Source organism: Sus scrofa, chromosome 2, assembly GCF_000003025.6.
Source record: "Sus scrofa isolate TJ Tabasco breed Duroc chromosome 2, Sscrofa11.1, whole genome shotgun sequence".
NCBI lineage: Eukaryota > Metazoa > Chordata > Mammalia > Artiodactyla > Suidae > Sus > Sus scrofa.
The window spans coordinates 67,899,986-67,924,738 of record NC_010444.4 but is presented as its reverse complement, the minus strand read 5'-3'; the positions used below and the strand labels follow the sequence as shown (position 1 = coordinate 67,924,738).

The window sequence follows — 24,753 nt, the reverse complement described above, 5'->3', positions numbered from 1 at the left end:
GAACGGCTGAAGCTTCCCAATCCTTACATTCATTGCACCTTTCCATGTGATCTCTCACATGTGCTCTAAAGGATGAGGGACACTAAAGGCTTTTCCACATTCCTTACATTCATGCGTTTCTCTCTACTTTGATTTTCACATGTGTGTTAAGGGATGTGGGAAGATAGAAGGCTTTTCCACATTCCAGACATTCATACGGTTTCTCTCCAGTATGTTTTCTCATATGGATACTTAAGGAGGAGGGACAGTTGTAGGCTTTCCCACACTCCTTACATTTATAGGGTTTCTCTCCTGTGTGGGTTCTGACATGTACAGTGAGTTTGAGGACTCACTGAAGGCCTTCCCACACTCTTTACACTCATAAGGCTTCTCTCCAGTGTGAATTCTTATATGTATTATAAGGTGAGATGAAGAACTAAAGGCTTCCCACACTCCTTACATTCATATGCTTATCTCACTGTGAATTCTTTTGTGTTTGGAGAGTGAGGAGGAACAACTAAAGGCCTTCCACATTCCTACATTCATAAGGCTTATCTCCTGTGAATTCTTCTTGTTCAGTGAGGATGAAGAACAGCTAAAGTTTTCCCACATTCCTTACATTCGAAGTTTGTCTTTCCTGCATGAATCTTCATATGAGCCCTAAAGAATGAAGAACAACTGAAGGCTTTGGTACATTCCTTACATTCATAGGGTTTCTCTTCAATGGGAGTTTCATATGTTTCTTAAAACAAGCAAAAAAGTGGAAAGCTTTCCCACATTCCTTGCATTGATAGGGTTTGTTTCCAGTGTGAGACCTAATGTGATTCTTAAGGGATAAATGATCTGTGAAAGTCTTTACACTCATGCATTCATAGAATTTTACTTCAGTCGTTCTCTTGAGCATATTAGATTTGTAATTTGGCCAAGGTTTGTCCACACTGGGTTTCTTCTTTATACTCATAGATGTTCTCCACCACACGACTTCTTTTAAAATAAAAGGCACATTATTAGTAGCAAGTAAATTTTTACCATTTTTTTATTACTATCTGTTTCTGTCCTGTCCATCTATGGGCTAAAAGTTTCACAGAGAGTCTACAACAGCCAATGTTATCACTTATGGGATTTTTCTGATGGTTCCTTACAAGTGAATTACATGTCAAACACTGAAGATCTCAGCCTCATTTATGGAAAAATAACTTACGAAAATCCTTATGAAATTGTAATTTTCGACCACGTTTTATATATATGCTTTTTAAGTTTTTGAAATTTTAAGATTCTCTTCTGAGACACTACTTTCTTATATGAATGGCACTCACCTCAAACGTCTCTCATGGTTTTCCCAGTTTTTGTGTAAAGTAGATGAGCAGGAATCACTCCTTTTGAATTTTACTATGTTCTGTTCATCAGATAGCTTTTCTCCATGAATATCTTGTGGAGCAACTGATTCATCAGTTTTAACTGAGTCTCAAACCTAAAACAAAAAAGTAAAGGCACCCATGAGCAAGGACTTCTGCAGCATGGCTGGTATAGACTTTGGTAATCAGCACAGGGTCAAAATGGCCAAGCAACTAAGAAATAATTCCATGAAGACTGAGACTGATGGCAACAAAAAGAGAGTGTTACTGGGAGTGTAAACAAAAATGAACTAGATAAATGCACCTGACCAAACACTAAGTTACGAAGAGGAAATAGGGTCTTTCCCAAAAAGGAAGAAGTGAGAGAGGACGATAAAACGTGAAAATAGTGGTCTAAGGAATCAGCCTCCTCAGACAAAACAAAGTTTTTATTTTGCTTTTATTTGGTTTTTCAAATGTCATATCCCCCACCCACATCAGTTTCTCCAAGGATTCTTGCCTTCCTGATGATCTCCCTGGGTAGGTCCTCTCTCCACCGTCTCTAGGTCTTCCTCTTCTTTCCACTGGGAGATCAAATAGGGTGTGTGAAGTGGATACCCTGTTTATGGCAGAAAGTGTATCATGAGGGAAAGCAATAAGGAACCATATACATTTCCACAAAACAGGGCAAAACTTTGGTCTCATGATACTCTGAAGCAAGTATGAATTTATTGCCATAAAAATGTCAAATTTATTTTTTAAGGGGGAGGGGATCTGATTTCTGGAACTGATCAGACATTCATACCTAAACCTCAATATTATTAGAAGCTGGTCTAGTATTCACAGGCAGTACATTTTTGATGTTGAAGATGAATAATTTCAGAATGCCAATAGTAAACAAGGTTAGACTGAGACCATGAAAAAATGAAACAAAAATAAGGCTACTTCATAATTTAGTCTAAGAACAGACTAAAAAAAGCCACTGTGCCACCCACAAACACTCTATAATGGAATTTCCCCTTTGAGTTCCCTGGTGGCTTAGGAGGTTAAGGAGCTGGCATTTTCACTACTGTGGCATGGGTTTGATCCCTGGCCTAGGAAATTCTTCAGCCAAAAGAAAAAAGAAAAAAAGAAAAAAAGGTTTTCCCTTGCTTTCTGTCAGTATCCAGTCTATACCATGTGGGCTGGATTGAATAGTGTCCTTCAAAATTCATTTCCTAGACTTCCCACTGTGGCTTAGCAGGTCAAGGGCCCAAAGTAGTCCCATGAGAATTCAGGTTCATTCACAGTTGAGGGACAGATCTGATGTTGCCGTGGCTATGGTGTAGGACTGCAGCTTCAGCTCCAATTCGATCCCTAGCCTGGAAACTTCCATATGCCACAGTGTGGCCTAGGGGAAAAAAAAAAAAAAAAAAAAAAAAAAGGCTTTTCAACAAATGGTACTAGACCTCAACATAACAAACAAAACAAAACAAAACAAACTAAAACTTGATACAGACCTTATACTCTTGCAAAAATTAACTCAAAATACAGGGGGAGGCACTCTGGGCTTTGGGGGTGACTTGGGGCCCATCAATAGGGAGTAAAAAAATAGCTCAAAATGGATCACAGATCTAAGTGTAAAATGTAAAACTATAGACCTCCTAGAAGATAACATAGGAGAAAATGTAGATGACCTAGGATTTGGTGATGACTTGTTGGATAGGTAAAAGTTAATAAAGGGAAACTTCACTAAAATGGAGTTGAGAGGCCAAAAGAGGTAGTTTTCACACAGTTCCTCATAACATTAATTACAGAAATTTGTCAATTACACACCCCAACAAAAGAATCATCAACAAGAATAACAAATTATAGGCCCTAATAGGAAAATATGTACATTATGTCTCCCATAAGAAATCAACTATTGCAGCAACTCAGTCAATATGAAACCACCATCACCCTAAATCCTCTCTTTCTCCAAAGGACTTTCATTCAAACAATCCTTCTCAATTTCCTCTCCACTGTTTCTTGGACTCCCCTGTGGCTTTTGCTATAGCTTTCTTGTTGCAAGATGCAATCCCTCTGCTATTCCCAAATATGTCATTTTTGTCAGTAAAATAACTTTTTATTTTTAAGGTCAACAAATAACAACCTAAAAGGCATGATTCATGAAAGAAAGAATCGATAAGCCGGTCTTCATTAAAATTAAAATTTTTTGCTCCAAGAGAATGAAAAGGCAAGCCACAGACTGGGAGAAAATATTTGCAAAAGATATGTCTGTTAAAGAACTGTTACCCAAAATATTCATAGAATTCTTAAAATTCACCAGTAAGAAAACTATGGCAAATAAACATATGAAAAGATGCTCCACATCATATGTCATCAGGAAAATATAAATCAAACCAATGAGATACCACTATACATCTATAAGAATGGCCAAAATCTAGAACACTGACAGCATCAAATTCTGGTGAGGATGTGGAGCAGGTAGGAATGCAAAATGGTAGCATTCACTGCTGGTAGGAATGCAAAATGCTACAGGCAGTTTGGAATACAGTTTGTCAGTTTCTTGCCAGACTAAACATACTCCCAACCATTTAAGGAGGCAACTGTACTCCTTGGAATTCACCCAAAGAACTTAAAAACATGTCCACACAAAAACCTGCACATGGTAGTTCCCACTATGATGCAACAGGATCACTGGCATCTCTGGAGTGCTGGAACACAGGTTTGACCCCTGGCCTAAGACAGTGGGTTAAGTAAGGATTCCTGGCCCAGGAACACCACATGCCACAGGGTGGTCAAACAAAAACAAAAACAAAAAACCCCAAAAAACCCCTCAAAAATATTAAAAACCTGCACATGGATATTTATATCAGCTTTACTCAAAATTGCCAAAACTTGGAAACAATCAAGATGTTCTTCAGTGGGTGAATGGATAATAGACTGTGGTACATCCAGACAATGAAATATCACTCAGCACTAAAAAGAAATTAACTATCAAGTCATGAAAACAGATGGAAGAAATGTAAATGCATATTACTAAATGAAAAATGCCAATATGACAAAGCTACATACTGTGTTGACATTCTGGAAAAGGCAAAATTATGACAGTTGAAACATCAGTGGTTGGCAGGAGTTGGGAGGAAGAAGAGATAAACTGGTTAGGATGGAGGGGATAAAGGATTTTTAGGGTGGTGAAACCACTCTATGACATTATAATGGTCAATATGTCATTATATATTTGTCTAAACCACAAAATGTAAGACCAAAAGTGAACTAATATAAACTCTGGATGATAATTACATGTCAATGAAGGTTCATCAACTGTAACAAATACACCAGTATGGTAGGAAGACTGTGTGTGTATGAGGCAGGGGATATATAGGAAATCTTGGTACCTGACACTCAATTTTGCTATGAACCTATAAACTGCGCTAAGAAAAAAATAAAGTTTACTGGGGGAAAAAAAAATCCACGACCATCCAGAACTTCAAAAGTTACTTTGTTTGGAAACAGGGTCTTTGACGATATAATAACTTAAGATAAAGCTATACTGGATTAGGATGGACCTTAAATGCAATGACTGGTGTTACAAGATCAGATAGACTTAGTGACAGAGAGATAAAGGACACATGAAGATGAAGGCAGAGATCAGGGTGATGCAGCTGCAAGCTAAGGATTGCTGGCAACCACTGAAAACTAGGAAGAGACAAGGAGGGATTTTTTCTGGAGACTTCAGAAGGATCCTGACACCTTGATTTCAGACTTTCAACCTCCAGAAATTTAAAAGAATAAGTTCCTGTTGTTCTTAGCCATCCAATATATGGTTCTTTGTTATGGAAGGGCTAGGAAACCAATACAGCCTGCTTCCACAGACACACCCCTAAATCACTCAGCCAAAGTACAAATCCTCTAATATTTACTTTCTAACATGCTCTTTATGAGACACTCCATGGTTCCCCATGGCATGTGTTCTTCCTGTTTCAAGTAATAAACCCAACTTGTTTAACTGGTGGTCTTTGAGTAGAAGACTTTAACAGCAGTTAGATTTTCAAAGGGAGAGTTCCCACTGTGACACAGTGGGTTAAAAATCCAACTGCCACAGCTCGGGTCACTGCAGAGGTCTGGGTCTAATCCCTGGCCAAGCATAGTAGGTTAAAACATTTGGTCCCTGACCTGGGAATTTCCATATGCCACTGCTGCAGCCATAAAAATAAAAATAATTTCTTTTAATTTTTTAAAAAATTTCAAAAGGTCTCAAACCACCAATCTTCTCCCTGTCCCCTAAAGTGATCCCTGAGGTCTGTGCTCACACTTTCAATACTTAATAAGCCTTGAGGCTTCAAAGCACAAGAAAAAGCGAAAGCCACTTTAATACATGTATTTTCTCTTGCATGTTAATTTTGCTTTTATTTTCTTGTCCCATTACATTTAAGCATTTTGAATACAGTGACATCTTGTTTTTTATGTATATTCCAAAAGTTCGGATACAGAGCTCAGCCTCAAAAAAATGTTTAATGAATGAAAGAATGATTCAATGAAGAAAATAAACATCTTTATAAACTGGGTAAAATGAAAACTCTGCATTCAGTGCCAGTGTCAGAATTTTCACTTTTTTTTTTTTTTTTAATATTAGTGTGATATTTTAACAACACACACACTTACTTTCATGGTAACTAGTCTATAAGACCCTTGAGGTCACTGATGATGTCTGTCTCATTTACCATTTTTTTCCAATTCTTAGTCCTAATCCTAGAACAAGGTCTACTAGTAAGAAAAAAAAAAAGTTTTCAAAACAACTAAATGAAGGAATGTTGCCATTCTTACCTAGTGAGGCCAGGTTCTGGAAGTTTTCCAGCATCACATCTCTGTAGAGGTTTCTCTGAGCAAGATCCAGTAAGGCCCACTCTTCCTGGGTAAAATCTACAGCCACATCCTCAAAGATCACTGGGTCCTAAAACATCCCACACATTCTGTTCAGAAAGGGATCAACTCCTCCAGAGTGTGGGGGAGGATGAAGGATGCTGACAATACCGGGAAACTGAGAAATAAATAGTATAAAGTTGAGTTCCCTTTTGGCTCGGTGGGTTAAGAACCTAAAGAGTATCCATGAGGATGTGGGTTTGACCCCTGGCCTTGCTCAGTGGGTTAAGGATCTGGCCTTGCCACAAGCTGTAATGTAGGTCACAGATGTGGCTTGGATCCGGCATTGCTGTGGCTGTGGTGTAGGCCAGCAGCTGCAGCTCTGATTCGATCCCTAGCCCAGGAACTTCCATATGCCACAGGTGCAGCCCTAGAAAGGGAAAAAAAAAAACAAAAAAAAACAAAAGGTATAAAGTTCAGAAGATTCTATTCTACCAACATCTACGCTAGGATTTTGTCATCAGATCTTTCTCTTCCTACCTAAGCATCCTGACTAATCAAAACCTGTCTCATAGTGGGTTTTTTTTTTGTTTTTTCTTTTTAGGGCTGCACCTGGGGCATATGGAAGTTGCTGGGCTAGGGCTTGAACTGGAGCTGCAGCTGCAAGACTATGCCACAGCCATCACAACACCAGAACCAAGCTGCATCTGCAATCTATGCTGCAGTTTATGGCAATGCTGGATCCTTAACCCATTGAGTAAGGCCAGAGATTGAACCCGTATCCTCACTGATACTATGTCAGGGTCTTAACCTGAGCCACAATAGGAACACCCTATCTCACAAATTTACCACGACTTCTGAGATAATAAATTTATCTCTCCACAGTTTGACAGTGATTAATTCCAGTCTTTCGATGATCTAGAACATCCAGGGCATAAAGCAGAAATGACAGAAATACTCTAGAAATGAAATACACATTGACACCCGAAATTCCTTGTTTCAGAAACAATTTCATCCGCTCCCTCATTACCTACTATAGCAATCACCACAACACAAAACACTGGGTCAAATCTCGATAAGGTTTCTTTCTTTCTTTTTCTTTTCTTTTTTTTTTTTTTTGTCTTTTGTCTTTTTAGAGCCACACCCACAGCATATGGAGGTTCCCAGGCTGGGGGTCAAATCAGAGCTGTAGCCACTGGCCCTCACCACATCCACAGTGCCAGATTCAAGCTGTTTTCTACCTATACCACAGCTCATGGCAATGCTGGATCTTTAACCCACTGAGTGAGGCCAGAGATCGAACCTTCGATGCTAGTCAGATTCATTTCTGCTGAGCCACAATGGGAACTTCTTTGATAAATAAAAACACACTGAAAGAACGGGGAGTGTTTCTTCTCCTGCCCCACACAAACCTGGGGCCCAGGAGTCTGCAGAAGCACAACATTCAACCCAGGCCCAGAGCTAGCCATGTTTTCTTAGACTCTAGGCCAGTGGTCTGCAAATTTGGCCTCCTATCTGTTTTGTAAGTAAAGCTTCATCAGAATACACAAAAAATTTGTTTATATAGTGCCTATGACCACTTTCACACTAAAATGACAGAATTGAGTTAAAACAGAAATTCTATGGCCTTCAAAGCCTAAAATGCTTACTATGTGGCTCAGTGCAGGAACCAGTTGCTGACCCCTGCTCTAAACAATTAGGAGATTGGAGTTCCCATCAGGCTCAGCGGTTAAAGAACCCAACTAGTATCCATGAGGATGTGGGTTCAATCCCTGGCCTCCCTCAGTGGATTAAGGATCTGGCTTTGCTGTGAGCTGTGGTGTAGGTCACAGACGGGGCTTGGATCCCACATTGCTGTGGCTGTGGCATAGGCTGGCAGCTGTAGCTCCAATTCAAACCCTAGCCTGGGAACTTCTATGTGCCATGGGTGCGGCCCTTCAAAAAAAAAAAAAAAAATTAAGAGATTGATGATATGGTGGAATTTAAATATTCCTTTGGAGAATTATTAGCTATTACTCACCTGTGTCATGTTTTTCTGTAACTCAGCAGTTCTTTCTTCTTCCATGTTCTCTTCATGAAGAAAGGCAGAGTATTGGGAAGTCAGAGCTGAGGCAGGAGAAAGAATCCATGAGAATCCAGGTCTTCTCACAATTTGCACACTCAAGACTGTAGATGCTGGGAGTTCCCTGGTGGCCTTGTGGTTAAAGGATCTGACATTGTCACTGCTCTGGTGAAGATTTGATCCCTAGTCTGGGAACTTCCACATGTCACAGGCACGGCTTAAAAAAGACTGTGGATGTTGCAGCACATCTTTTATGAGTGACCGTTCCTCTCAAAACACACATACAAACACACACATGCATACTCCCAAAATATTCAAGCAAACACACACTGATCTTGTAAGAAGGTGGAGCCATAGTATTTCCTCAAGAGCTAGAAAATAGTCCACTTCTTTTTTTTTGAGGGCCACACCTTTAGCAAATGGAAGTTCCCAGGCTGGGGGTGGAATTGGAGCTGCAGTTGCAGCTGCCGGCCTACACCACAGCCACAGCAAAGCCCGATCCAAGCCGCATCTTTGAACTACATCCCAGTTTGCAGCAATGATGTGTCCTTAATCCACTGAGTGAGGCCCACTTTGCAAGCAAGTCCAGTGAAGTCTAAAAAAATTTAGCAGTTAATTTGCCTATGATAATGAAGAACATTTTAAAAAAATCACATAATGTAAGAAAAAGTTTAAGAATATACATTCAGTCTCAAATCCAAGAAAGCAATGATTTATATACCAGACTTCTGGAGGCTGTACTTCCAATATTTATTTCTGCACCACATGGCAGGCTAACAGGTATTTCTGCTCAGCTTCTGACTACTAGACACTCCCTTCCAAGGATTGCAGGGAGCCTGAAGCCTGATGTTCGAGAAAAGAGCATCAGCTGACTGAATTCCAAGGCAGGTGGCAGAGACTACCATGCTGTACTTCTTATGCTAAATATTGCCTGTACAGCAAGTACAGAAGCAGCAGAACAATAATACTTAAAGTTAGCAAAGGGTGTCATCTCTGATAATGCTATCTGAGCACTGCTGCCCAAATTTCAAATCATGAAAATGCAACAGTTTCTTCCACTGCAGTGGACCAAACATGTATTTTAACACCCACAAAGGCCATAACATTCTTTACTATACTAACAACACATTCCATCTGAACAACCATGATGTGAGCATGTGTTTGCAGAGAGATGCCCATATCTTCGCAAAGAGATGCCCATATCTTCGCAAAGAGACTATTTGTTTTATAGAAACTGCAAATCAGATATCATACCCAGTTGTTAGTGAGGTTCTTGTTCCCTAACATTACCACAGTCTGGCCTAGAACCCTGTCGGGGCACACTATAGAGGGTAGGTAAATGAAGTATTGAGTTGAAGTGTTTTATCTGGGATCTCCTTCTCTTGACTAAGCCCCAGGTCTTCAAGAAAGGAGGCTTCCCTTCCGCCCCCCACTCCCTGCTCCTTCATCTCACATTTACTTGGGTAATATTTACCCTGTCCTACTACATGTAGTCACAGGAAATACAGCACTGAACAAAACTGGAAAATCCTGAGGCACATGAGTGTTACAATCTTTTGAGGGAGGACAATAAACTAACAAATATTATCAAGTGGTGGTATATGTGCTACCAAAATGCATCACATTACAGGGATAAGGAGATACATGTACACTTTTTTTTTTTTTTTTTTTTAGCTCGTCAGGACAACCCATGTGGCAGAGTAGAAGCAAAAAATTAAAATAGTTGTTTCAGGTAACACTGGAAATCCACAGCTGACATGGTACATATATTTATACATAGCTGACATTTGAAAAATGCAGAGGTTAGGGGCACCAACCCTCCGGTAGTCAAAAATTCTAGTATAACTCATAGTCAACCCTTCTACCAAAGGATTCCACCAGCCAATGATTCTGCAGTACTGCAGTATTTACTATTGAAAAAAGTCCGTGTATAAATGGACCTTGCATTTTGAACCCATGTTGTTCAAGAGTTAACAGTATTCATAAATATCAATTCCTATAGAAGAAAAAAAAATCAGTATCAATACACTAACTATTGACTTCTAAGGGCAGAAGAACATATGTTACATGTTATTTTACAAGCAGACTCACCAAATAAATAAGGGACTCATAATTCTTTTTTTTTTTTTTTTTAACGGGGAGGATGCTACTTTCCTGAGTATTTCCAAGACTGGAAAATACTCACAACTAAATATACATATATTTATGTATATACATGTATACATATGATCTCATTCATATGTACAAGGACAAAATATTATTAAAATATTAGTACAAGCCTAGGAAATTCCATGTGCTGCATTTGCAGCCCTAAAAAGCAAAAAAAAAAAAAGGAAAAGGTACAGTCCAGATTAGTGATAATAATTTAACCCACCAAGACTAGAGGGGAATGGGTTTTAATTAGAAAAAAAAATGTATTATCTACAAACACCTATAGCAAACATCCTATTTAATGGTGAAATGGAAAATTAATTCCCTTTGGGATCAGGAAAAAAGCAAAGATGCAAATCATGTTATTTTACACTGAACTGAAAGTCATGGCAAGTGCACTAAAGAAATAAAAAGTATATAAGGTACAAGGAATGAAAAATAAAACGATGGAATGAAACATGATCACACTTTCGTTGCGAAATTCCAAAAAAATCTCCAGATAAATGATTAACATTTAGACCTGCATTAGGCAAGGAGGAGGGTTTTAAAAGATACTAAGTAATGAGTTCACTTTTATGTACTGAATATAATGTAGCAAACTCACGCCCAGAGGAAATTCACAGGTTAAATAATATCTCTTGCACCAGGAAGGGAGGGATGGGGACGGAGTTAAGCAAACGTCACCCCATGCTCACCGAACATGCCGAAATCCACAGGCCAGCGTAGAGATAAGGTTTGAGCCACTGGACCCAGTGACTAGAATGGCAGGGATGGGTTTCCTTTCTGCAAAGAGAATAGAGGATGCTTTCGGAGGCCCATTAAATACGAAGATGGTTCTAACTCTCTCCTGCAGCAGATTCACCCCAACTGCAGGACCCTCACAGGGTTTCTGATTCAGTGAGTTGAGGACCAGCCGCGACTGTGAGGAAGCGGTGCGGCGGCTAGAGGCCCAGCGCGCAGGGTACTGGCAGGGAGCAGAGGGCACAGCCCAAGCGGCCGCTTTTTGACCACTGACCCCAAAGCCGAGCTCTCCGGCTCCCGCGCACCGGACCTTGTGCAAGTTAGGCCAAACAAGGTAGGACGTGGACCGAGGCGAAAATTTACGTACGGCACGGCTGGAGGACAGAGGACACGAGAGGCAGTCGCCGGCTCGCGCACGCGGGGAAGGGCACTGCTGTATATTTCCGGTTTCTGCCTCACGCAGAGCGTAAAGGGCGGGGCCTCGGGAGCTGGGAAATGTGGATTACGTAGGGCTGAGAGGCGGGGTTGGGAGGTGCGGTGACCGGTTCTAGCAGCAAGTGGAAGAGAAATGGTATCTTCCTCCAGCAGAGCTAAGCGACTGGATCCGTGGACTGGGCCACCGTAAGACTTGGGGGTTGGACGGGGCTGGAGAGGGACCAGGCCAGTGGCAGGGCTTGATTGACTAGGCTTGTAGGGCGGAGCTGAGGCAAAACCAGGCGTAGGGGCGTGGCTTAATTGAATATCCCTGAGTGGAGCTTAGGGTGGGACCAGATCCAGAGGTGGGACTCTAGCAAGAAGAGTTCCCACAGTCAGGCTGGTGATTTGGGGTGCTTTGAGACAAGAAGATGTCCTCATCCCCCGGCACTACTGTACCGGGTTAACAAGACAATAAGGCAAAAACGGCAGGCCAAGGAAGGTCTCTTAAGCTCAGGTAGAGGAGATCTCTTGGTCCACAGCTGGCATGCCTCTGCAGTGACCCACTCAGGTCTGCTTTCATTCAGCATCATTCTAGCCGCTCCCTAGAAGAACATTAAGCTCCGCCCCCCCTCCCCCCACCCCCGCGCGCTGAGCCAACTAAAACATTAAAGTAACTAAAGTTAAGGAAGTTTATACCCCCGTCTACCCAGGAGCCCTTATGAAGTGATTTATCCTTCTAAAGGAATGTTCCAAACCACGAAATGGCCTTTGGGCCCTGCTTCAGGCTGCTACTCACCAGGACGACACTAGCGAGGAGGAAGAAACCCAAACTCCTGGGGAGATGAAAAGTGATGGAGTGAAGGATTCTGGAAAAAAAAAAAAAAAAAGGACTGGTGCCCCTCTACTGGAAGAAAAAAAGGCAGCACGATGTCCCACGATAGGAATTTAGAAATTGAGATATTTTACCCTCTGCTTTGCTGGTGACCATCCAAAAAGCAATAAAAGACAAAAAGTACAAAGGTTGAAGGCAAAAATGAAAAAAAAAGGAGGGGCTTATTCTCTGTGGCCAAGTGGCAGTCCTGACTTCCAGTACAATAGAATCATTATGTCTCCTGGTGGAAGAATTCTCTTTGGACCTTAATAAGATCTCTAGATGAGCACAACCCGCCATGGGAATGGAAGCAAAATTTTGCTAGTGGATCATTAGGGGTAACAGTAAGTAGAACCATTCCCATTTCCAGCCCTGAATTCCTAGACCCAGGAATCCTAGCTCTGGAAGAAAGAGCACAATTTCCACATCTTGAAAGTCATTGCCCCAACCCTGCAAGGCTTTGCTGTTCAGCTGGTGCCCCAAGTGAATCTTCAAAAGGCTGTTCTAGAACAGTTAAGTGAATCAAAAGTGAATTAACATTTCAGAATCACAGGCCCATTGCCACACTTCACTTGCTATGAAGTGAGTTTCTTGGTTAGAAGTGATACTGTGTGGAGTTCCTGCTGTGGCACAGTGGGTTAATGATCTGGCTTGTCTCTGTAGCAGTGCACAAGCAGTGGGTTAAAGGATTTAGCCGTAGTTCTCAGCTGTGGCTTGGATTCAGTGCCTGCCCTGGGAACTTCCATATGCTGTGGGTACGGCCATTTAAAAAAAAAAAAAAAAAAAGCTGATGCTGTGTGGAATAACAAGATGGTGTGTAGGTATTCTTTAAGTCTCCAGAAAGTGGTTTTGGCAGAAGCACTAAAGACACAGAAGGCAAATTCATATCCAGAGTTAAATGTCTACTCCACTAAGAAACAAGCACTTCTCTTTACATGACAGATGTGGTCCAGTTAACCTGACACCTGGTAAGTGGCTGATCCTTACAAGAAATGGTGCTGTATCAGTGGCTTGGTATTGATTTTGCTGTTGGCATATTAAGCACCCAGCATGGGCTTTAGCAGATCAGCTTTGGTGAGTCATAGTTCATATTGTTGATCCCCTAGCCAGTTACCATGGCTACTTTGTTCAGGAGCCCACTGAGGAGACAAGAGCAGCTGGAGAAGGAGGCTGACTAATAGTCACAGAACCAGTTATCCTATTCTCTTGGTTACTCTGCAGATGCAGAATCAACCCCTTACCCCAAATATTGTTTGACTGTCTAGACTGATTATGACTATACAAACACACCAGGACCATATGAAAGTGTTATGACATAACAAACTACTCCTATGTCAGCAAGGTGAAATAGCTCTATTTGGAAGTGTCCATCAAATGTCAGTGTTTGAAGACACTAGAAACATACTCTCCACCATTAATTTCTCTCAGTCTTCTGGGAATTCCCTTGGAGCAATAAAAAGAACTCAGTGGTGGGACTTACTAACCAAACATACTCACATTCTTTCCTTTTCACTCTCTTTCTCCAAACCTTGTCTATCTCTTCATGACCCTTAATTTTCAACATGTTGTTCTCAGTGCATCACCTGCACTAACCTATTTAGATGGGAACTTTTGGCTCAATGGTGCACACTGATAGATTTTATTAAATCTCTGAGACTCTGATGTCCTAATTTATGGTGGCTTCCCTTGAGGGCCCTCCACTATTGGGTTTCCAACTCACTTCCCCCTTATAATTCCTTCAGTTTCCTGATTTATTTTCCTCAGTACCTGATGTCTCATTTACAGATGTGGGGGAAAAGAAGACTATAGAACCCATATAAATCAATATAAACCTCACAATGCCTCTGCAAAGTGGGCTGTCTCAAATCTCAAAGCACTAGAAGCATATGACCCATTGTTTTAGATTGTTGCAGTCCAAGACTTACTCATTCCTTGTGCTAGTCTCTGCAACACTTCTATGCTCTTTAAAAAACTAATAATGAGTGGATATTGTTTGGTAAAAAACTTAAGGGCTATAAATTGTATTACATACCCACATTTCCTGTGGTCCCCAACCCAAATGCCATTCTGGCTTCTTTACCTCTAACATCATCATAATTCTCAGTAGTAGGTCTCTGTTCAACCTTCTCTATTTTTCCTTTATATCCTGACTCCCAATACCTTTTCACTTTCATGTGGCAAAACAATACAGCTGGACTGTGATGCCACAAGGACTTACTAAAATCCCCTCATACTTGTTCCAGTTTCTCAACCATAAAATCCAAGACTTTCAAACTTATTCTTCTAGCTTTTTGTTTGTTTGTTTGTTTTTTGTCTTTTTACGGTCACACCCATGGCATATAGAGGTTCCCAGGCTAGGGGTCTAATAGGACCTAGAGCTGCTGGCTTACACCACTGCCACAGCATTGCCAGATCCAAGCCATGTCTATGACCTACACCACAGCTCATGGCAGCACCGGATACTTAACCTACTGAGCGAGGATTGAACCTGAACCTTCATGTCTTCTAGTCAGATTTGTTTCTGCTGAGCCATGACAGGGAACTCCCTTATTCTTCTACCTTGATTCAAGCAATGGATAATGTGCTTTTATTCTCACCTCATCTAACCTCTTCTCAAGAGGAATCCCGTCATCTCTGGAAAACTTTGCTATATAATGTTTCTGAGGACAAAATACAACCCAATCAGACCTAACAGATTCACCTGTTACATCAAAGAGAATAACAGAGAGTAAAAATTCACTTTCCAGAAGTTCCTGTCCTGGCTCACTGATAACGAACCCAACTGGTATCCATGAAGATGCAGGTTCGATCCCTGGCCTTGCTTAGTGGGTTGAGGATATGGCGTTGCTGTGAGCTGTAGGCCAACACACAGCCTACTATTCAACTCCTGGCCTGGGAACTTCCATGTGCCATGGGTGCAGCCCTAAAAAGACCCAAAAAAAAAATCACTTTCCAAGAGTTCCCACTGTGGTTCAATGGGATTGGTGGCATTTCTGGAGTTCTGGGACACAGGTTTGATCCCTGGCCTGGCACAGCGGGTTAAGGACCCAGTGCAACCATGGCTTGGATCTGATCCCTGACCCAGGAACTCCAAATGCTGCAGGCAGCCAAAAAAAGAGAAAAAAAACAAAATTCCCTTTCCTTTTATCAAAAGACAACTTAGAGGTTTCCTAAGACCTTTGGTAGACCATGCATTGCGACTTTAATTATCTCTGCCTCCTTCTTACTATTAAAACCTATGAATGTCTGCCCTAGGAGGTCAGGCAGAGTTAGCCTTTGACCAATTCTAGGATGATATCAAGAACCATCCCTCTTTTGGTCTCTCAAATTATAACGAGTTGTTTTCTTTTTCTCTTGTTATTTGAAGTAGATTGTCAAGCTCTTACAGACTTTGAACATAATGGAAATTCGAGATCAGCTGGGCATTACAGTCGCTCTTGCAACTCAGTAGCTAAAGAATCCCCTTGCTCCAGGACAGCAACCTCAGCCACACAGTTGGCAGCAGCCATCTCAGACTTAAACTTAGGGTCATCTCTTTACCTCCAGTGTCAGAGGCCCCAGACTGAGATACTGAAGCATTTGCTGCCCCTCGCCTTAACGGCAGTTTGTTGCTCCCTTCCCAGGTAAGGGGAACCACAGAGAGGAAGCTAAACTATATTGAAAAAAAGTAAATGGTGCACAGTGAATTTATGGCACATGTGAAAACATCAAGTACAGTTATGCCCTGACTGTATTCATTATCCCTGTGGGGAAAGGTCTGCAAAGTTGTGCAACAGTGGGTATGATGCATTCAACTACCTCTCTATTTGAAAGCAACTGTTATTCACATAGGTGCCAACTGGAGATTAGCACTTGCCATCTGCCTCTAGAAGGATAGAATCATGAGTCACTACAACTGCTGTAAGGAGTTCAGGGTGGAGATCAGGAATGAGGCAATCTGTGCTCTGGGAAAAACTGGCAATACAGGTCTTCAGATAGATATTTTCAAGAGATTTATGAGCCCAATTCTTGTATCTCCTCATATCTAGAAAAGCACTAAAATCCTTCATAGTGATGTCTGCTTCATGTGACTAGCAGCAACCTTCTGCAAAATATGTGCTTGAAGGCATGTACGTCCTGCCTTCACCAAAATCACAGATATAAGGCCTTCCCTGCCCATCCCCTAGCTCTTTGGAGTGGTTTCTCAAAGCTATCTAAAAGCTGCCTCTCAGGCTATAGTCTCCCCCATCTCCCCACAGAATATAGTGCATGTAAGACGCACAGGCTATGGAGGAAAACAAACTACTGTACCGGTTCTGTGCCATAGCCCCCACTGGAGTCCAGACCAGCCCCCCATCCCTTCTTCGTGGTAGGAAAAGAGCAGTTCTTCAGCCCCTCCTGGAAAAAACTGCAGCCTTCAGCATCCCCCCAGGCCCCGCCCCTTACGCAGTAGGCGGAGACTGGAACTGCGTGGGTGCGTTGGAGTATGCGCGTGCGCAGGCAGTAGCTGTCGCAAGGGCGCTCTTACCCGGGTCTGAGGCTGAAATATTCGGCATTTGGCGGTCAGTCCTCTGTGCGGTCAAGCGAGAGAGGACGAGACCAAAGGGGAGGCTCAAGTCAAGGGATGAGCTGAACTGGCCACACGGGCCTCTCGCCTGACGCTCCTGGGCGGCTGCCCGTCAGCCGAGAGCTCTGGCTCGCTTGGCCGGCTTGGGTCCGTGGCGGCAGCTCTGGGAGGAGACGGGTCTGTCAGTACTTTTCTCCATCCTTTGTGCTCCCCTTTTAAAAGCCTCCGGAGCAACCGCTGGGTCCTTGCCCCGGAAGGAAAAGAAAAAGCATTTCCGTCGTTCTCGTCAATGACTCCGACCATAACGGCCCCTTGTCCCCAAGTCCCGGGGAGCATTCGGTGGAATTGTCCCGGCTGATTGTCCGTTATTCAAGTTTGGTAAGTTGTATTCTGTTGGAAAGAGAAAGCTTCCCGGGTTAATAGGGAGCACGTGTGACTGATATCAATAAATGCATTCGTAAAACACTAAGTGTACCTCATCAGAGCCCTATAAAGCCTCCAAAGCTTCAAAGGACAGGAGTCTCTGGTAAGGAAGACCATGCAGACTGAGTTGTGTTCGTACAGAAGTTGAAATTGAATTTACCATGAGTAAAATGGGTTTTGACGGGTGGATTTTCCCTTCCAAGTAATCATCTTGAAGTTCCTATCTAAAGAAAATCTGTGGAGTCAATAAAAGGAACATTTTGATAAATGAGATTTTTTTCGTCTCATTTGTCTCTTGTCATTCATATTATGACGAACCATTTAATGGGAAATTGCAGATATTCACCTCACCCTTTACTCTTAAGCATGCATCTCCTAAGAATGAGGACAATCTCCTACTAAAAACACCTCAGTTGTCCATCGAGAAAGTCAAAATTTCTCCGGTTTGCCAAAAGTGTCTATGATTCTCGAGCTAGGACCCAAAGAAGATGTGTAAGATGCATTTTGGTTTTAGATCTCTTTTACCTAAAATACATTTATTTGCCTGTATTAAAAATTTCATTTTGGTTACTGCAAATTCCAGTTAAGTTATACTGTTAAATGTTGGCATTCTGATATGATATGGTTTTCCCATGCTTTTAATTAACTTCCCTATCTCATAAAGTGGATGTTGAGTCTAGAGCAGTACTGTCTAATAAAAATATAATGTGAAGTACAGATGTAATTTTAAATAATTTTAGTAGTCAAAGATATTTTTATAATAGATCTTATTTAACCCAATTTAGCTGTTATCAATATAAAACTGTTAATAAAATTAATGACTAATGTAGTTAATATAAAATTATTAATGATAAATTTTACATTTCTTTTGTACTAAATTGATGGAATCTGCTGTGTATTTTACACTTAGGCACATCTCAATGTGGATGCTAAATTTTTGTTGGAAATTCTTGATCTGTATTTAGCTTTCATAAAATTTACTGTTGAAACCGTAGATTTGCAAACCCAGATTGCTCCATACTGAAAAGTTTTTTTAGTAACTGAACAATTTTATTTCTAAACTTAAGGTAATTAAAAGTAAATAAAATTAAGGAGTTCCCACTGTGGCTCAGCAGAAACAACCTGGACTGTTATCCATGAGGAAGCAGATTTGGTCCCTGGCCCCACTCAGTGGGTTAGAGGATCCCAAGTTTCAGTGAGCTGTGGTGTAGGTCGAAGACGAGGCTCGGATCTGGTGTGGCTGTGGTGTAGGCCAGCAGCTGTACCTCCGATTTCACCCCTAGACTGGGAACCTCCATATACCACAGGTGTGGCCCTAAGAAAAGCAAAATAGAATAAAATAAAATAGAAATTTAAAACATTTGCAGCTCTAAAAAAAATTTGGTCATTTTGTTATCCATGTGTTTTCTTTGTTGACATGACTGATCAACTTTCAAAGGCCCCACCTCTGAATACCTTACCATCACATAAAGGATTGGCTTTCTTACTTCCCTCCTTGCTTCCTTCCTCACTTGCAGCATTTGGAAGTTCCCAGGCTAAGGATGGAATCTGACCCACAGCTGCAACACCAGATCTTTAACCTGATGCCACAGAGAGAACTCCCAGGGATTAGGTTTCAATATATGAATGGAGGTGGGGGCCACAAACATTCCATTGTAGCACCTGAGCTTTGGTGTTGAAGTTTTAACTGGGGGCCAGTCATATAGACTTGCAGCACCTGCATGACTGACTTTCAGCCATTCAGCCATTCAGCCTTCAGCCTGCATTCAGACTCTCAGGGCATGGAAAAACATGTTCACCACAAATCACAATATTGGCATAACTGTCTGGTCAGACTGGTACTGTGTGGCTCAAGGCATCCAGCATACAAGAACACTCACCAGATGGGATATTCCATAGGATCAGAAGTCATTTCTCACAAACCTAGTCGAGTGTGAGTTCCAAATTCAGGCCTCTTTCAGGAAAGTGAGGATTTGAGAAACCCAGATTGCTAATTTAATCATTTCCTACACACCATTTCATGATCATTGTCCAGTCATTTTGGAGAATAACAATAAGCTCAGGAGTTTGGGCTTTGAGATAGAGTAACCTGCATTCATACTCAGGTCCACTACTTCCAAACTGGTGGTCTTGTGCCAGTTACTTTGCTTGTTTGAACATAAGTCACCTCTAATATTGAATGACAGTAATAATAACTATGTTGATAATCATACGATCTTCTACTGTTTCTAGAACACAATGGGTACCCAGGATATTTGTGATGTTTTAGGATCCAGTGACCTTTGTGGTCACAGAATTTACAGTCAAACAACTTCCCTTGAAAATGAAGATCTGTTCATTGCACTGGCTTTATTTTTTCTTGGATAAAAGGCTTATAACTTTAAAAATGTTTACATAAGCTTGACCCTGGTCTTAGGGGAAAGATTGAGAGAGATACACAGAGAGACAGAGAGAGTGTGTGTTTGCATTTTAGTTTCATTTGAAAGTTGATTGGTTTGGGAGTTCCCGTCATGGCTCAATGGAAACAAATCTGACTAGTATCCATGAGGATGCAGGTTTGATTCCTGGCCTTACTCAGTGGGTTAAGGATAGTGTTGCTGTGAGCTTTGGTGTAGGTCAAAGACATGGCTTGGCTTTGGTGTTGCTATGGCTGTGGTGTAGGCCAGCGGCTACAGCTCCGATTCAACCCTTAGCCTGGAGCCTCCATAAGCCATGGGTGCCGGCCTAAAAAGCAACCCCCCACCAAAAAAAAAAAAAGTTTACTGGTGTGATAAAGTTGTCATGAGCATTTTGTTCCCAAGTTTTACCTGACAGTTTGGTATCCCTGAAGTCAGTCTTGACCCTTACTTAGGGGTATTTATCATCCCTTGCATGTTCTTTTTACATCGGGCAGCTTTTTCTGATAGCAGGCCATCAGCTCTACAGATCTGGTCTGTTCTTGCAGGTGGAACAGAGAGGATACATGAAGAAAGTGAAGAGTTTTCCAAGTGAGGAAAAAGACAGATGTGGTTCTTTATGAGAAATATCGGTAGTCCATGAGAGCTATAGTCCATTTGGAAATGGTAAATAAGAAACTTTTGAAGATTTTTTTTTCCCCCTCAAAATGCCAAAGCCACTTAGTTTCTGAGGTTCCTTGGGTACTTCAAACCTCCCTTTCTCTTTAACTTTTCATTCACCTTCTGAAACTTCCCTTCGGAGGCATGGCAGTAAGATCTGTCCCACTTTTTCTTTAAATTTTGCATTTGCATTAAGCTATTTATCCGTTTCCTTTCAACATTGAGTTCCTGGTTAGCTGCTTTCTGTTCACTGTCAGTCTCAACATTTAATACACTCTTATCTTGGTAAATCACCTACCAATTTCACCACAGCACTTTATCACACCTAACTTTCTTAGTCCAGCCAAACTCCCTAATACCTATATTTTCATTTCCTTTTTGTTTTAAAATATATTTTAAGTCAACATTTGAATGTAAATACACATTGGCCTTCATTCTTAACAACTTTTCATCATTTATTTCTCTAAGAAAATAATTTTTTAAAAATCTTATTTCAGATCGGGAGATTTATCTTAATACCAAAATGTTAGCACCTGAACAGAATATTTTAGATGGGAAAAAACCCAATGTGGTGGAAATGGAAAGATTCACAATTTATAATTCCTTGCCTTCCACACTAGTGGAAGATTAGCAATTCCATAAAATAGAAAAGCAGCACAATGACCTTGACAGAATTTGAGGCAAGTGTCACTCACCTGTTTTTCATAGTCTCTGAACATCATGAATTTGGCAATCACTTTAAACACTCCTCACAATGTATTTTTTCACACAGAGTTCACTCAGCTAGTATTCCTATATATGTAATTCAGATGAAGTTTTTTTTTTTTTTTTTCTTTTTTTCTTTTTAGGGTTGCCTCAGCGGCATATGGAGGTTCCCAGGCTAGGGGTCGAATTGGAGCTGTAGCTGCCAACCTATACCACAGCCATGGCAACGTGGGATGCAAGCCATGTCTGTGGCCTACCCCACAGCTCACGGCAATGCCTGATCCTTAACCCACTGAGCAAGGCCAGGGATTGAACCTGAGTCCTCATGGATGCTAGTCAGATTTGTTTCCACTGAACCATGACAGGAACTCCCAAGTGAAGTTTTTTTTTTTTTTTGTCTTTTGGTCTTTTTGTTGTTGTTGTTACTATTTCTTGGGCCGCTCCTGCGGCATATGGAGGTTCCCAGGCTAGGGGTTGAATCGGAGCTGTAGCCACCGGCCTATGCCAGAGCCACAGCAACGCAGGATCCGAGCCGCGTCTGCAACCTACACCACAGCTCACGGCAACGCCGGATCGTTAACCCACTGAGCAAGGGCAGGGACCGAACCCGCAACCTCATGGTTCCTAGTCGGATTCGTTAACCACTGCGCCACGACGGGAACTCCCCAAGTGAAGTTTTTAATAAATAATTTCATCTTGATGAATTATCAGCTGAACTCTATATAAGAATCTCTGTGAAAGTAAAGAAAACAACAAACTTTCTACCAGAATGATAACTTCATTAGTCCTGAAACCACTCAGGTCTGGAGTCCATGCATTGCAATGAAAATAGAAGAGAAAAAAATGAAAAACTTCAATCATATTGATTTGTTTCTCATAGAGAAAAACAATTTAAGACAGAGGGGGAAATCTATGAATGTAGTAAGAAAGCTGAAAACTTTGACAAGTTATCGTTAATCTCTTCATCAACAGATGAGAAACTATGTTAGAGAAAAATTGTTCAATTTTAATCACCGTGAAGAAGTCTTGAGTGAACATTCCTGTCTTAACACTCATAAGAAAACTTACATTAGATAGAAAGATGGTGAGTGTAAACCGTGTGAAAAAGCCTTCACAAAGAACTCTACTCTTTTTTTTTTTTTTTTTTTGTCTTTTGTCTTTTTTTTTGTTGTTATTTCTTGGGCCGCTCCTGCGGCATATGGAGGTTCCCAGGCTAGGGGTCGAATCGGAGCTGTAGCCACCAGCCACCGGCCTATGCCAGAGCCACAGCACGGCAACGCCATATCGTTAACCCACTGAGCAAGGGCAGGGACCGAACCCGCAACCTCATGGTTCCTAGTCGGATTCGTTAACCACTGCGCCACGACGGGAACTCCAGAACTCTACTCTTAATCTGCACAAGAAAACCCATACTTGAGAGAAACCTGAGTGTAATCAGTGTGAAAAAGCCTTCAGCAAAAATTTACATCTGGTTCACAAAAAAAAACTTAACACCCAAGAAAAACCTTATAAATGCTCTGTGGGAAAAGCTTAACCTTCATCCTTGCTCCTTAGGGGATGTATAAGAATTCATGGTGGAGAGTAGACATATACTTTTAAAGAACATGGAAAAACTTTTTCTCATTCTAGAAGCCTTATGTATTATGTGAACTCATGAGAGAAATACCCTATGAATGTAAAGGATATGGGAAGATTTTTCACTCAGTCTTCACATGTTATTCAACATTTAAGAACTCACAGTGGGTTTATGCCTGTGTAATGTAAGAAATTTGAAGAAAACCTTTTCTTATTCCCCAGGCCTTGATAAACATAGAAGATTTTATTATAGAGAGAAACACGGTTTGTTTGTAAGGAGTGTAACAAAGAGTTTCTCAAAACTTATAAATATTCACATGCAAATTCACCATAGGAGTAATATGAGTGCAGAAAAACCATATGAGTAATGAGTGTGACGAAGCCTTCACTGATTGTTCAGGTCTTATAAAACATAGAACTCACACTGGAGAAAATCCTTATGAATGTAAGTAATGTGGAAAAGCCTTTGCTAATTACCACACTGTTGAAAAGCCTTATTATAAGGAGTGTGGAAAGCATTAGTAGTTCATCTTGCTTTAAAAGTCATATGCAAACTCATCCTGGAGTAAAACTTTGTAAGCAAGGGGGAAGCTTTTATTTGGCCCTCATTTCTTTCTCAACATTTAAGAGTTCATAGTGTAGAAAGACATTTTGAGTGTAATGTGGGAAAGCCTTTAGATAATCCTTATACTTTTGTCAACTTAAAAGAAACATACTGGAGTTCCTGTTGTGGCTCAGTGTGTTAAGAACCTGACTGGTATCCATAGGATGCGGTTTGATCCCTGGCCTTGCTCACTGGGTTAAGGATCCAGCATTGCTGTAAGCTGTGGCATAGGTTGAAGATGCGGGTGGGATTTGGCATTGGTGCGGCTGTGGGCTGGCTTACTTCAGCTTCAGAAACTTCCATATGCCACAGGTGCAGTCCTAAAAGGAAGGAAAAAGAAAAAAGAATGAAACACATACTGGAGAGAAGCCATATTAATATAGAAAATATGGGAGAGCCTTCCCTATTTCATCAGACCTTGCAGCAAACATGAGAACTCACACTGGTAAGCAGCCTTCTAAATGTAAGGAATGTGGGAAATCTTTACCTGAATATCTTATTCAACATTTAAGAACTCACAATGAGGAAGATGGGAAAACCTTTAATAATACTTCATGCCTTTCTGAATGTGTATGAATTCACATTTGAGAGAAGCTTATGCTTATAATGAAGGTGGGAAAGGCAATAAATTTCTCACACTTACTAAACTTGTACAAAGTAGTGGAAGTAAGCTTATTGTAGGGGATGTGGAAGACTTTTGCTTTGCCTTAGACCTTAATATTCAGCTGTGATTTTACAGGTGTGAAAATCTTAGAAATATAAAAATGTAGGATTTTTCTGTTTTGTTTTTATTCTCTGAGAAAGTATGAAAGCACACATAATGAGAAATCCCACCAGTGAGGGATATAAGAAAGCCTTTAACTGTTCTTTGACATTAGGAAATATGATTCACATTGGAGAAGAGCTATAAATTATAAATGTACGGAATGTGTTAAAAGCTATGTTAAATTATTGTACATGTAGAAAGTCACACTGGAGAGATTCTATTTGAACATAAACAATTAGAACAAAAACAAGTAGAATGCCTTCAATAAATATCTTTTATATATTTTTATAAATAAATAAAAATCCTAAAATGAAAAACCTATGTTACAAAAAGTTTGTTTTGTTTTGTTTTGTTTGAGCCATGCCCAAGGCATGTGGAAGCACCCAAGCCAAGGGCTGAACCTGTGCCATAGCTGTGACTTGAGCCACTGCAGTGACAACACTGGATCCTTAACCTGCTGTGCCACCAGGAAACATCACAAAAGATTTTTAGATAAAACCTAAAGTGTAAAGAATTTGGGAAAGTTTTGGAATACAAGTTTTCACTTAACTGCCTACAAGAAAACTGAATCTGGCAAAGAAAACCAAGTGGATTTTTATTTAAATGAGTTGCCTTTCTATGTGTGTGTGTGTGTTTTTTCCAAGGTGGATTCATACTTTTTTTAAAGACTAATAATGT

The 24,753-nt window shown here is 40.9% G+C and overlaps 1 protein-coding gene and 2 long non-coding RNA genes across 13 annotated transcripts in view; 2 read left to right on the top strand and 1 right to left on the bottom strand.

The window, feature by feature from the left end:
• On the bottom strand, positions 1,833-11,584 carry LOC110259339. The gene is made up of 4 exons (XR_002341631.1): positions 11,480-11,584; positions 11,067-11,154; positions 8,179-8,264; positions 1,833-1,932 (listed from the first exon to the last, which is right to left on the bottom strand). It is a non-coding gene; the product is annotated as an uncharacterized LOC110259339 (long non-coding RNA).
• On the top strand, positions 11,612-12,416 carry LOC110259340. Of its 2 annotated transcripts, none has more exons than XR_002341633.1 (2): positions 11,612-11,733; positions 12,272-12,416. It is a non-coding gene; the product is annotated as an uncharacterized LOC110259340 (long non-coding RNA). The 2 variants fall into 2 exon arrangements; XR_002341632.1 differs by having other exon boundaries at positions 11,645-11,733; positions 12,240-12,416.
• The window catches only part of LOC110259338 (zinc finger protein 177-like), a 28,904-nt gene continuing 21,025 nt past the window's right edge, over positions 16,875-24,753 (top strand). For 3 of the 10 annotated variants that reach the window (XM_021083765.1, XM_021083759.1, XM_021083757.1), the window contains exons 1-3: positions 16,931-17,324; positions 20,314-20,431; positions 23,622-23,754. In XM_021083765.1, the coding sequence (XP_020939424.1) occupies positions 23,739-23,754 (16 nt within the window). In that variant the 5' untranslated portion in view covers positions 16,931-17,324; positions 20,314-20,431; positions 23,622-23,738. Of the gene's footprint in view, positions 17,325-20,313; positions 20,432-23,621; positions 23,755-24,753 lie in introns of all 10 variants that reach the window. The other 7 variants (XM_021083763.1, XM_021083762.1, XM_021083767.1 and 4 more) reach the window with 5 other exon arrangements.